This window comes from Sorex araneus, chromosome 6, assembly GCF_027595985.1.
Source record: "Sorex araneus isolate mSorAra2 chromosome 6, mSorAra2.pri, whole genome shotgun sequence".
NCBI lineage: Eukaryota > Metazoa > Chordata > Mammalia > Eulipotyphla > Soricidae > Sorex > Sorex araneus.
In genome coordinates this window covers 96,140,328-96,152,459 of record NC_073307.1, presented here as the reverse complement: position 1 = coordinate 96,152,459, position 12,132 = coordinate 96,140,328, and the positions used below count along the sequence as shown (strand labels likewise).

At 49.2% G+C, this 12,132-nt stretch overlaps 1 protein-coding gene across 7 annotated transcripts in view; it reads right to left on the bottom strand.

Moving 5' to 3' along the window:
* TNRC6B (trinucleotide repeat containing adaptor 6B) overlaps window positions 1-12,132 on the bottom strand; it is a 231,389-nt gene that overhangs the window by 39,143 nt on the left and 180,114 nt on the right. For 4 of the 7 annotated variants that reach the window (XM_055142027.1, XM_055142029.1, XM_055142028.1 and 1 more), the window contains 5 exons: window positions 10,725-10,799; window positions 9,080-9,125; window positions 7,692-7,840; window positions 6,464-6,634; window positions 1,679-1,804 (listed from right to left, as the gene is read on the bottom strand). In XM_055142027.1, coding sequence (XP_054998002.1) covers window positions 1,679-1,804; window positions 6,464-6,634; window positions 7,692-7,840; window positions 9,080-9,125; window positions 10,725-10,799 — 567 coding nt within the window. The remainder of the gene's footprint in view (window positions 1-1,678; window positions 1,805-6,463; window positions 6,635-7,691; window positions 7,841-9,079; window positions 9,126-10,724; window positions 10,800-12,132) is intronic. The other 3 variants (XM_055142030.1, XM_055142031.1, XM_055142032.1) reach the window with 2 other exon arrangements.

The window sequence follows — 12,132 nt, the reverse complement described above, 5'->3', positions numbered from 1 at the left end:
TGCCAAACTGCGTGTGAAACATTCCTAGCCCTACTGTGTGCAGAGCACTTCTAGCCCTACTGTGTGTAGAGCACTTCTAGCCCTACTGTGCGCGGAGCACTTCTAGCTCTACTGTGCGCAGAGCACTTCTAGCCCTACTGTGCTCAGAGCATTTCTAGCCCTACTGTGTGCGGAGCATTTTTAGCCCTACTGATCACACTGCTGGGGACCCCCATCACGAATGCCAGGGGGCTGGGGGAGAGAAGGAGCGCTTTCTTCCCCTGTCCATGGCCAATACACTACTGGGCACACTGGAGGGCATTTGCTAGCCGTGGACTAGGTCCATGGGAAGTTGAAAAGTGCTCCCAGAGTGAAGAAGATGCCACATTTATGGCACGAGGCACAGAAGCCGGAACTGCTCTGTATAAGGGACATGGAAGGTCCCTACCTGGAACTTAAGAGGAAGGGGAGGGGCGGGGAGGGGAAGCCACCCCAGGGGACTCCCAGGCGCATTACACATGTGCGGGTGGGCTAGGGACCCACACCTGCAGCTCCATCACAAAGTCAAACCAATCATTTAACATCTGTAGGTTCTGGTTTCCAAGCAACATTTGAAGCCCTTATTTGAAGAGTCTTTCAAAAAACAAAGCAAGAGAAGTGACCTGTCCCGCCTGCTGGCTGGATCTCAGAAGGGCCCTTGCACACAGCTCACAGGTGCTCATTCCGCCCCTCGCTCTTGTGTCTCACCAAGACTGACAAGGGACAGAATCCAGTAGGTCAGCACAAGCTCTCGCCTTGGTCTCCCTAAAGGCTCAGCTGCCTCGCAGCCAAAGGGCCTGTGGTACACAGAGCTGCTCCAGACACAGATCGACTAGTCATTAGTTGTTCCTTGTTTGTTTGTGGTGCCCGGGGTTGATCTCAGGGCTGAGGCACACCACAGCCTTCTGAGCCACCATCCTGACCCCTTCGTTGGTTCTGAAACACACCCTCAAGTACCCCGGCAGTAGGTCAGCTTAACCTGAAACTCTCGGAACAGGGAACGCACTGCAGCTGCAGGCCCTGGGCTGGATCCCCGGCACCAAAAACAAAACCTTCCCAGAATTAACAAGAACCTGGAAATTGTCATTTACGTGTGTGTGAATCCTTAAGAGAAATCAGTTTTTGAATGTCAACATACCAGGATTTATACAGTAACTTTGTACCCACATGAGCAAATCGATGAGAAACGGGATGACAGGGACAGTGATGCAATTATAAAATACAGTATTAGAGCAATCTACAGGCTACCTAAGAAGGAGCGTAATTATAGTGCTTTTTACGCAAAAGTAAAAATGTGATTTAATATTTTCTCCAAGAATCTTGACTATTTTTCTTCTCCTTCTTCTTCTTTTTTTAATTTTGGGTCACACTGGGCAATGCACAGGGGTTACTCCTGGCTCTGTACTCAGGAATTACTCCTGGCAGTGCTCAGGGGACCATATGGGATGCTGGGGATTAAACCCAGGTTGGTCACGTGCAAGGCAAACGCCCTCCCCGCTATGTTATCGCTCCCAGCCCCAGAATCTTGATTCTTGCTCCCTGGATTTCACGTATTTTAAGATCAGTGACACTCGTAGTTCCCTCTACAACCACAGAATCAGTCAGAGGGTGACTGAACGCACTTTACCCCTTTGGAATTGTGGAAACACAAACTGCTTACCTGGGGAGAAATAAACTGGGGAGGCACTTGCGCCCGGAGATTAGGGGAAGAATTTAGCGGCTGCACTGGTGTGTGCATACCTCTCGATTGTGCTGTGCTATTTCCAAACAGACCGTGATTGCCACCCTGCAAACAGAACAGCCGTGGTGAGAAGTGCGGGAGGTGAAGGAGAACGCAAAAGCAAACAGTTCAGGCTCTGTGTCTCTCTGCGGAACCCGACCCCGAGCTCCACAAAGCAGCGGGGTTCCAGGGAAAAGCTCCTGATCTTTGTCTCGGGAGGCTGCGGGGATGATTCGGATCAATCTCGGGGCACGTCATCGCCACTCGTGCCACCCGACGCCCTCTCTAACCAAAAGGGCCACGCACAGCCAAGTTTTGCTCGCACTCAGCGTGGTTTTCCCCAGACCTAGAGGTAGAGGCAATGAAATATTTACTTCGACTAGGGTGTTTCTGAAGACAGGATTTTTTTTTACCAAATTTGCTCTCCAGCCTTGTAACTTAAGATCCACCTTACAAGGACGCCCGAGAACAAATGCAGGCTTGTGAATGACACTGGTGACAGAACATCACAAGGCAGCTTCTCTGCTTTGGAGGGCTGGATCGGAAACCAGCCCCACCCAGTGACGGGCGTGTCTGAGACCCTGATCCAACCCGACCCACTTTTCCCTAGGGGGGAACTGTGCTGGGTCCAGAGGGAAGAAAGGGGGACGTGAGCAACCATTCCAGGGACAACAAAGTATTACTCACCTGTAACTTTTTATTCAAATATTTGAATATCGGTTTCTCGAGAGAAAAACCTGATTCCCTGATTTCGGAAGGACCAACTCACGGATGCATATCTAGACTAATGTAATCCAAGAATTACGGAAATCTGGCCCTCCTTCGGGACTTTTCTGGTGAAAAAAAAGTCCTTCGGCAGAGGAACTCTATTTGATACTTGGTGCTTTTCGACACCAGCTTTCCCCAGCTTCTCCGAGGCCTCGTGCAGGACTCACCCTTCCACCCGGAAGCCTTCCCCAAACCTCCTTCCTCATTTCACACTCAAATAAACTGACCCCCCATTTTACATCCCCCAAACACCGCAAAACTCTCGGCATTCATCATCCAATCACGTGGTAGCTCTTTCCCTTTCTGTCTTTCCACCACCAGGCCTGCTGGGGGTGCCTAGAACCCGAAGACCCTCGGTCTGCAGGGTGGGCACCTCGGGGACGCACTGATGCTCAGTGAGGCCCACTCAGCAGGACGGTGAAGGCAAATGCACCACAGCTGACCCCAGTCCACGTCCTCGGCAGTCACTGTCACCTCATCCCCGAAATCCTGGGGATCAAGGTCATTTTGAAGAAGAATTTTTGTAATGGCATCATTAAGTTCTAGAGCACGAAAGATATTTAGATGGTGTAATGATTCAAAAATAGATTAAGGGCCTGCTGCAAGGAAATTAACGAACTTAAAAGTCTTCAAAATAAAAACGATCATAAACATAAAAGTGGAAATGGCAGTTAAAACTTGTCTATCTCATGACAGAAAGCAAAGAGATTAACCACTATTTTTTTTTTAAATCTCCCAAAGGGCTGTTTCAACACGAAAAGACCTTTGAACTCTGGAGAGTCTAATGCCTCTGCTTCTCCTGTCTCACCGATCACACTGCTCTAAGGCGAAATGGCTTGACACGTCTAATTTTTCTAAGCGTGTCAGTTGCTTTCCCAGAAAAAGGGGCGTCCAACTCACTGAGAACATGTTGCTAAGATCACTCTCACAGCTGTCATATTGGTAACTTTGCAGTTACATGTTATTTACTCCTAGACTGGCTTCTGTGAATAGCAGGGATTCTGGTGGCTAACAGACCCACATTTTGGCTGTCCCAGAGCTACTGTTCGAGGGCAATTTTTCACTTTGACCTCTCTCTCTGTACAGTATGTTCAAAGGAATTTGCTCTTATGAATTTTGTAAAATCTAGTCCCACTCCCTATTCCCACGAGCTGTTCCAGTCCTACCAACTGTTTCAGGTTTTCATTATCAAATGTCTTTAAAGTCATGTGTGTTCTTGGGTATGCCTGGCTGGATAACAGTACAACAAATGAATAGTGATTTATCCAAAATGCCATCCCTGACTTCTTACAAGGATCCCTGGCATCGTAAGCTGGCTGGTCATTTACAGAGATATACTTATTGTAAGCGTACAGGTCCAGTATTTACTGATTACTAAAAGCTTGTGGATAAATGTATTAACAGTAATTTTTATCTGGGCTATTTCTGAAACTTTTAAGTCTGGTGTTAAGGAGACCTGAGTTTTCAGCTACTGGTGATTTGTCTCAATTACAGTGTTTAATTCATAAAAATAAATAAAAAGGAGGGGAAGTAACAGTACAGTGGGTAGGGCGTTTACCTTGCACACGGCCGACCCAGGTTCAATCCCTAGCATCCCATATGGTCCCTCAAGCACTGCCAGGAGTAATTCCAGAGTGCAGAGCCAGGAGTAACCCCTGAGCATCGCTAGGTGTGACCCCAAAGGCAAAAAAGAAAGAAAGAACACTTAACATACTTGGGCTGGCGAGATAGCTTATCTAAGGGCTGGAGAACGTTCTGGAAGGCCTGGATTTGATACCCAGCACTGTTTGGTCCCCTGCGGACCACTAGGAATGACCCTGAGCACCTCTGGGTATATATATAGTCTCCAAACCAGGAACAACACAAAATGTTAATAAGCTGACTGAAATCTGTGATTTGCAAAGAAAATTCTTAAATTTTATGTTCTTTCAAAAACAGGAGTCAGGGACCGGAGCGATAGTACAGCGGGTAGGGCGTTTGCCTTGCACACGGCTGACCCAGGTTCAATCCCCAGCATCCCATATGGTCCCTCAAACACCGCCAGGAGTAATTCCTGAGTGCAAAGCCAAGAGTAACCCCTGAGCATCGCTGGGTGTGACCCAAAAAGAAAAAAAAAATCAGGCAAAAACAGGAGTCACCAGCAGAGGCTGGGAGGCCAGGGACCATCCCTGACTGTGCTGGGAGGACACCGCAGGGCTGGACGCCCTGGATAGCTGGGGGTACTGGGTACTTCCCCAGCCCCTTCTGGGAACGTACGGACTATAAAGGACCCTAAATTACATGGAAGTGGCTGAGAAGACCTCGGAGATCGCCTGGATTAACAACTGGCCCAACACCAAGAGGAAAGCCCTCTGGCGACCCAACACACAGCTCCTCTGGCCGGACAATGCAGCTGAACTCCGGCTGGACCAACCATGCGATCCCGTAAGCATGTTTAAAATGACCGTTCATCAAGACTCTCATGACTGTCTCCTACTTTCTGCATCTCCACCCAAAAAACCCAAGAGCTGCTTTTGCTTATGCAATACGTACCCACGTCCTCAGTAGAAATTAAAGAAAAATAGTGACTATATCTAAAGAAAAAAACAAACCAAATAAAAAAATTTCTGAGTAACGCCCCATCCAAAGAGAACCAAGCTGAGCACCTGGCTATTCTAGGATCCTCCCATCTTGCCCAGCCTCTGGGCCCCAGCTGGCCGTGCCCAGGAGCTTCTCTGGGCTGAGCTCTCGGGACCCCGTGACATGGGGCGGTCACCTCCGAGGCACATTCCCAGGCCCTGTGATATGTTTTTGCCGTGTGTTAAGGCAACAGTCAGAAGGCGCAGTGACACCCGTGTTTTGGCCGAGCCTGGGATACGAGGTGGTTTGTACAGGGGGACAAAGGGAGCTCCCAGCTTCACTCAGCGGGCTCAGGGGTCACTCCCAGAGGTTCTGGCCCTCCTGTGAGGGACCCTGGAAGCAGCTCAGGCCTTGGGTGCCGCAGCCCACCAGAGCCACAATCAACGGGGGCTGCGAAGAGACACCGTCCATCGACCTTTCATCTGTACGTGCAAGTTTTCACATGGAAACAGGAACGCTACCCCTGGGGGCTGGGTGTCCTTCTGTGGAATCCTGAGGTGGAGGGTTGCCATGAACTACGGCTAAGGAATTATCATCACTGGAGTGACGGCCGTGAGTCGTCCCAGTCTTGATCTGCAGGGCCCGCTGCCCTCAGGACCAGAGCTACAGGCTGCCAAAGGCCAGTGGGGAGTCAGGATGCCACAGGGTAGTGTGTCCTGCCAGCCCTGCCTCTAGGGCACTGCCACCCCCTGAGGACCGGCTGCCCTCACCAGGAAAGGAGCCGAGACTCGGGCATCATGTGAGACCCAGCGCTGTGGGCCTACAGACGTGCCCTTTCTCTGGGTAAGCACTTCACTCAGAGGCACGGTTACAAGGCTGTCAGCCGTACAGATTTCGTAGTAGTTTTTAGTCTCTTTCAAATCAACAGTTTCCCTCAATTCAAAAACCTCCAAAGCTATTCCCTGCCATTCAATCTCCCGTTCTAAACTGGCAGTATATTGCCAAGTTATACTGCAAATATATATTGGAAATTATATTCTATTGGAAACAGATTGCCAACTATATTGGCAAATATATTGCCAAATTATACATTTTTGTGCAGCTTTTTTTTTTTTTGCATTTTTCTAAGCTAGCTCTTCATTCTTAAATGTGAAATTTATGACCAAAAAATGAGAAGAAAAAGGCTTGGGGAAAAAAAAAAAAGAAAAATCATGTTGAGAAGCATGAAGAGAGATGGCTTCTAGGGGCTGAGACGCTACCGCTGACACGGAGGATCGTTCTGCGCATTCAATAATCCACCAATTTCCCAGAGACAGACAAATGATGCAACCAAACTGCAGACCAGGGCCGCGGCCGGGCCGCAGCCAAAGCAGTCAGAAATTTGAGAGGCCTCCTTACTTGTCTAGCAGCGAAGTTTTGGGGGTTGAGCCCTGTGCCGATTGCTCCAAGGCTGACGTTGGGTAGTGTGGAACCAGAGGGAGACAGCTTGTAGCTGGGAGAAGGGGAGAAGGGAGAGCAGGGAGCCTCATCCCCAAGGCACCCGTCTTGATTGGAGAAAGGCAAAGTCAGCTGAAAAGCAGTAGGAGTTAGCCAGTCCCAGTGCGTGTCGGTGAGCAAAGCAACAAACGCAGCGGGGGAAAGAGAGAGACACCAGGAATGAACACGGTTAGAGTGCATCAGCCATCACCGAGGACAGAGTTCGGATCTGGTAACATCACACGTGGCCCAGCAGACACCTCCTGTCACCCTCTTAACTCCGGATTTCTCCTGACCCTCGACGTTCAGTAACGTCGGGCACATGCTGCCCGCTGCACTAAGACAAACGTTTCCAGAACGCCCCTGGAAGCAGCGACTAGAGATTACTCTCCACGGCAGCTTTAACAGAAGCCAGAGTAATCCCTCGAGTGTGGTGCTGTCGGGGCTGCACGGAGGGAGAGGAAAACATGCTAAAGCTAGATCTAACTTTGATTTTAACTGGTGTTTTGGAGACTAGGAACACTGCAAATTGGTATTTTTGAATCAGAAAATAATCTCCTCCATTGGAGATGTTTAGTTGTCAAAAAAAAAGGGGGGGGGGAGATAAATGACTCATTTGTATCCAGTAGCTGGAGAATTTGAAAGGCATACCATTAGAACTAAACACAGCTCTTTAGGGAAGAGGTGGATTGTCTGAGATTCAGCGAAAGAAAAAGTTTGGGTTATTGTGACAGAGACAGAAGACAAGGTCTCAAAGAAGCGTAAAACTTGCATATGATCCCCAAAATCTCATTTCTAAGCGCAGAATAGCAGAAGAGAGTTAAAAATAAAATTACCTCTAAGATTCCTTCTACCTATTTGGAGCGTATATTTATCTCCCTGCGCGTCAAAGCATTTTCCCCCTTCAAACCTTGTAAATTTTTCAAAAGGTAGACCTTCTTTACGAAACTCACATCCTAGACGAGGGTTCTACGCCTGCCCAATCACCTTACAACAACCGTTTCCTGTTTCAATGCAGGCGATGTTTGTCTATGCTCACTAGTCCAATTCAGTACATAGTTCTACGCTTTCTCCTGAAATTAAGTATCAAAAGATAAATAGGAACCAAAACGGTTCTTGAGAATTAGCTTAAAACAACGACTCCACTCACCTTCTCGAAATAAGGCCCACTATCTGTGGTTCCCATGTCTTTGGAATTAGGTGGACGGAACCCAGATCGATCCTTCCTCATGATATCATTAAAATCCCCGAGATTCATTGCTCGCTTGTCCACATCAAATTTTTTGTCTGGAAGGCTCCCTGAAAAGTAGCATGGACAGAGGGGAAAATTTCAAGAACCAAAGACACCATCATGAATAATGTGTATTTCTGGGGGGCCCACACTATACTCTTCCCCCAAATATTAACTCTTTCTCGAGGTAAGACCCCCACAAAACTCTAAGTGGTCCAGGCCTCCTTGGGTGAGGAATACGGCTCACAAACTCAAATGTCCTTCATGAGGCATTTTGTCTTTTTACTCTTCTAGCATCTACTAGATAAATAATAGAGTTGTGAGACATTAATCCTGGGAAGAAAAAGACGAAAAACCCATGGCATCACCATGGCCCTGAAATTCAGAACTTAGAGTTGGACATGCAAGATGGTGGGGCACTCTTGCCCGGTGCCCCTCCAAGCTGCAAAGATTCTCCCCCTTTTCTTTTGCAGTAGTTGCCACAATGCTGGCAGCACCCCGGGAGGTACTCGGGGACTGCCCAGAAGCGACTGGAGGCAGAGGCCTAACTTGGCACGGCTGATGGCGCCGAGATGAAACTCAGAGGCCTGGCCTTTGGGGACACGCCCTCCCCGACCGAGCCACAGCCCCGGCCGTGACTTCCCCCCCTTCTCCTCCAGAGATCTTTGAGCTCACTACTATTCGCTGACAAAGTCCAGTGCTCCCGAAAGCATAATTTTCTCGGACTTTTAAACATCGCAGCTCAAAGACCATTTCCCTGAGTGGCGTGGACTGTCTTCTTGTCTTCCTGATTTGGTTCTTTCACAGTTTCTCTAGTTAGTCACGAGTGGGGGCGGGGCGGGGGGAGCGCTCGGGCGAGAGGCCGACACTGACTGCAGCACTTGCGACAAGCGTCTGTCGGCGAAGCGCGTCCACGGCAGACAGGACGGGCAACGAGACAGCAGGGCCACCGGGTTTTTTTTAGCCACACAGAAAACCAATTTCCAGTCCACCTGCTCCGACATCTAAACATCAGGGGACTGGTACAGAGAACTGTAGCCTCGCTACGAACGCCGGGACCTGGCCAACTCACACCCGCTCGCCTGTCCTCACGGCCGACCTGCCTGTCCTCACAGCCGGCCTGACGTGCGTCACTCGCCGGCCGCACTCAGCCGGCGCTCCCGGTCACTTGACTTTCCGAGCCAGAGCGCGTCCCTCTAGTGACTGAGCGCCGATGCCCACCTAAGGCCCTGCGCCTGGGCTACCTCAGAGCGACCACGGGATCCCAGCAGGGAATCAGTCATCACCCACCACCCGGGGATACACACCTACAGACAAATCCATTTTGCTGCTTGGATTATCTTCAGTTTGACTCTGAAAAAACGAAGAACAGTGAGGAAGGGATTAAGGTTTGAGTCAGATGAATGAGAGAGGAAACGGCATTATCCAGAGGACAGCCACACAAGACTACAAGGTGTTTTTGTTTTGTTTTCTTTTTTGGGGGGGTGCGGGTTCTTTTTGGAGAGTGGGGGGGGCTAAGACACACCTGCTGGTGCTCAGAGCTTATTCCTTCCTGGTGCACTCAGATGATAATACGGGGTGCCTGGGAATATGGGTGCCTGAGATAGAACCTGGGTCTGCTGCATGTGAGTCAACCGCCCTAGCCCGCTGCACTACGGTTCTAGTCTCCTCGATGGGGTCTTTAGAAATAATGCTACACTGGAATAAACACAGTGACTTTTTTGCTTGTTTGTTTTGGTTTTGTTTCGCTTTGCTTTTGGACTACACTTGACAGAGCTCAGGGGACCATTCTGGGTGCCAGAGGCCAGACTGGGATTGGCTACACGTGAGGCAAGCACCCAACCTGCTGTCCTATCTCTCAGGCTCCAGGACAGGAACCTTTTTTTATCTGGGGCCATAACCTACAAGTGCTTGGGGGTTACCCCCTGACTCTGCACTTCCGGCCTGTTTCTGGCAGTGTCCAGGGATTCCCAAGTGCAAAGCACAGACTCAGCCCTTTGAGCCCACTGCCATCCTGCTACTGACAATTTTAATACAACTAAGTCGACTGCTGCTGATGCCTAGCGCCTGCAATTTAATTTTTACACAGAATTAGCTTCCATAAATCTACGGACAGAACAACAGTTAAATAACGGCTTGGGAGAGAGAAGTAAACCCCTGTCCTCAAGTTCCAGCCGGCTCAGGATCAAATTTCATGAGTGTCAGCCAAATGATGACAACAACTTCTCGTGACTTGTCAGGTCACCAAATCTACAATGTGCAGCCCAGTCATTTGTGTTTTGGCACCAGGGGTAGGGGATCCCCACAATGTCCCGGGAGATAACGGCGACCAAAAGCTCCACTAGAATTCCCTATACAATTAATCACAAAGAGTTTTTTTTTTCTCACTTCTCTAGAGAAAAGAAATTCTGTAAGAAAACAACTAAACAGTATGTTTCTCTAGTTATTTTGATGCTGCGGTCATTACACTAAAACAACACTAAAATCATTACACTAAGTTTACGCGAAAATTGGCACAGTAGTGTTTTCAGGAAAAATTATACGAATTTCACGTATTTGGCTCCCCCAACCCCCAAGAAAAGGTGTGTCAATTTAAAAGCCATAATCGTTAAATACTGGTGTCTTTCATTAAAAATAAAACAGAAAGGGACTGGAGCGATAGCACGGCGAGGAGGGCGCTTGTCTTGCATGCAATCAACCCAAGGTATCATCCCCAGTAACCCCAGATACCCGCCCCAATCCTCACCAGGAGTGATCCCTGAGCACAGAGCCAGGAATAAGCCCAGAGCATAATCAGATGTGGCCCAAAACAAAAAGAAAAAATAGAGAACAAGTACTGCTTGAGCAGTTTCAGTTTCTAGATTTATAATTCAGGGGTAAACACGCAGCCGTAAAACATGCATTCACCAGAAAAGTTGGAGCACGTTACACATATGAAATCAGAGAACTTACCAGCAATCCCATATTTGAAAACTGTTTGGCAAGAGGATTCATCCACGAATCATTGTTTCCTCCCTTTAGTGAGCACTGCAAAAACGGAAAAAAAAAAATTCTTTTTTTTTCTGAGTTTCAGTAGGGGCTAAAAATGCAGAACCAGGAATTTACCGTTTGAACTAAGTACTCCTCTTTCAGATGATTTGGTATTTTCTACGTCAGAAAGACTGACAAGACTTAGCTACAGTTTGGTTTCTCTCTTCCTTGACTCACCACACGGAATTAGAAGTAACCAGAGAAATAGGCGGTCAGCTGCTTTTGCCTTAGTTTGGTTGGGATTGGGGGTGGGGGATGGTAAGGAACCGGGGGACATCTCCAGGCGAGTCCTGGCACAGATGTATGGAAATGATGGTGCTGGGGGCGGGGAGGGTGTGGGGACCAGGTCCCATGCAGTGTTAGGTAGGGAACCAACTTGGGGTCTCGAACATGCGAAGCATGTGCTCAAACCCTTGGAGCTGCTGCCCAGTGAGGTCAATTTTTGTTCTGTTTGTTCTGTTTGCCGTGCCCAGGAGGGACCCCAGCGCCTCATGTATGTGGGGCAAGTGCTCCTTCTTTTTCTTCTTCTTTTTGGGTAACACCAGGCAATGCTCAGGGGTTCCTCCCGGCTCTGCACTCAGGAATTACTCCTGGCGGTGCTCGGGAGACCATCTGGGTTGCCTGGGACCGGACCCAGGTCAGCCGTGTGCCAGGCAAACACCCTCCCCACTTGCCCTATCACTCTGGCCCGGGGGCAAGCGATATTGCTGAGCTACTCCCTGCCCTCACCCTGGGCATTGTCGGTATTTTCTTTTCTTTTCTTTTTTTTTTTTTTCTTTTTGGGTCACACCTGGCAATGCACAGGGGTTACTCCTAGCTCTGCACACTCAGGAATCACTCCTGGCGGTGCTCAGGGGACCCTATGGGATGCTGGGAATCGAACCCGGGTCGGCCTCGTGCAAGGCAAACGCCCTACCCGCTGTGCTATCGCTCCAGCCCCCATGGTCGGTATTTTCATCTTCGTGGTCACTCTGAGAATTCCCAAAACCTAATATTATCTTTTGTGACCCAACTTGTGTTTTAGGAGGAAAGAAAACGGGTTTGATGGGAGTGTGTTAGCCGGGAGGAGCCTTGTGAAACGGCCCCATCCTCTCTGTGGCTCGCTGTATTCTGGGGAACACCTTGGATCGATCGTGCGAGTGAGCGGAACCCGGGTCGAGGCCCAGACCTGGGGGCGCCTGGCACTCAAAGCCTCAGCAAGCGGGAGCGTTGCCTTGGGCGGCCAGACACCGAGTTGAGGCTCTGACAGCTGCCACGTCTAATTCCACCAACGGATCCATAAATGAGAAAAGATCCAAAGACTTCTGTTCTAGATTAAGCGTGAGTCCAC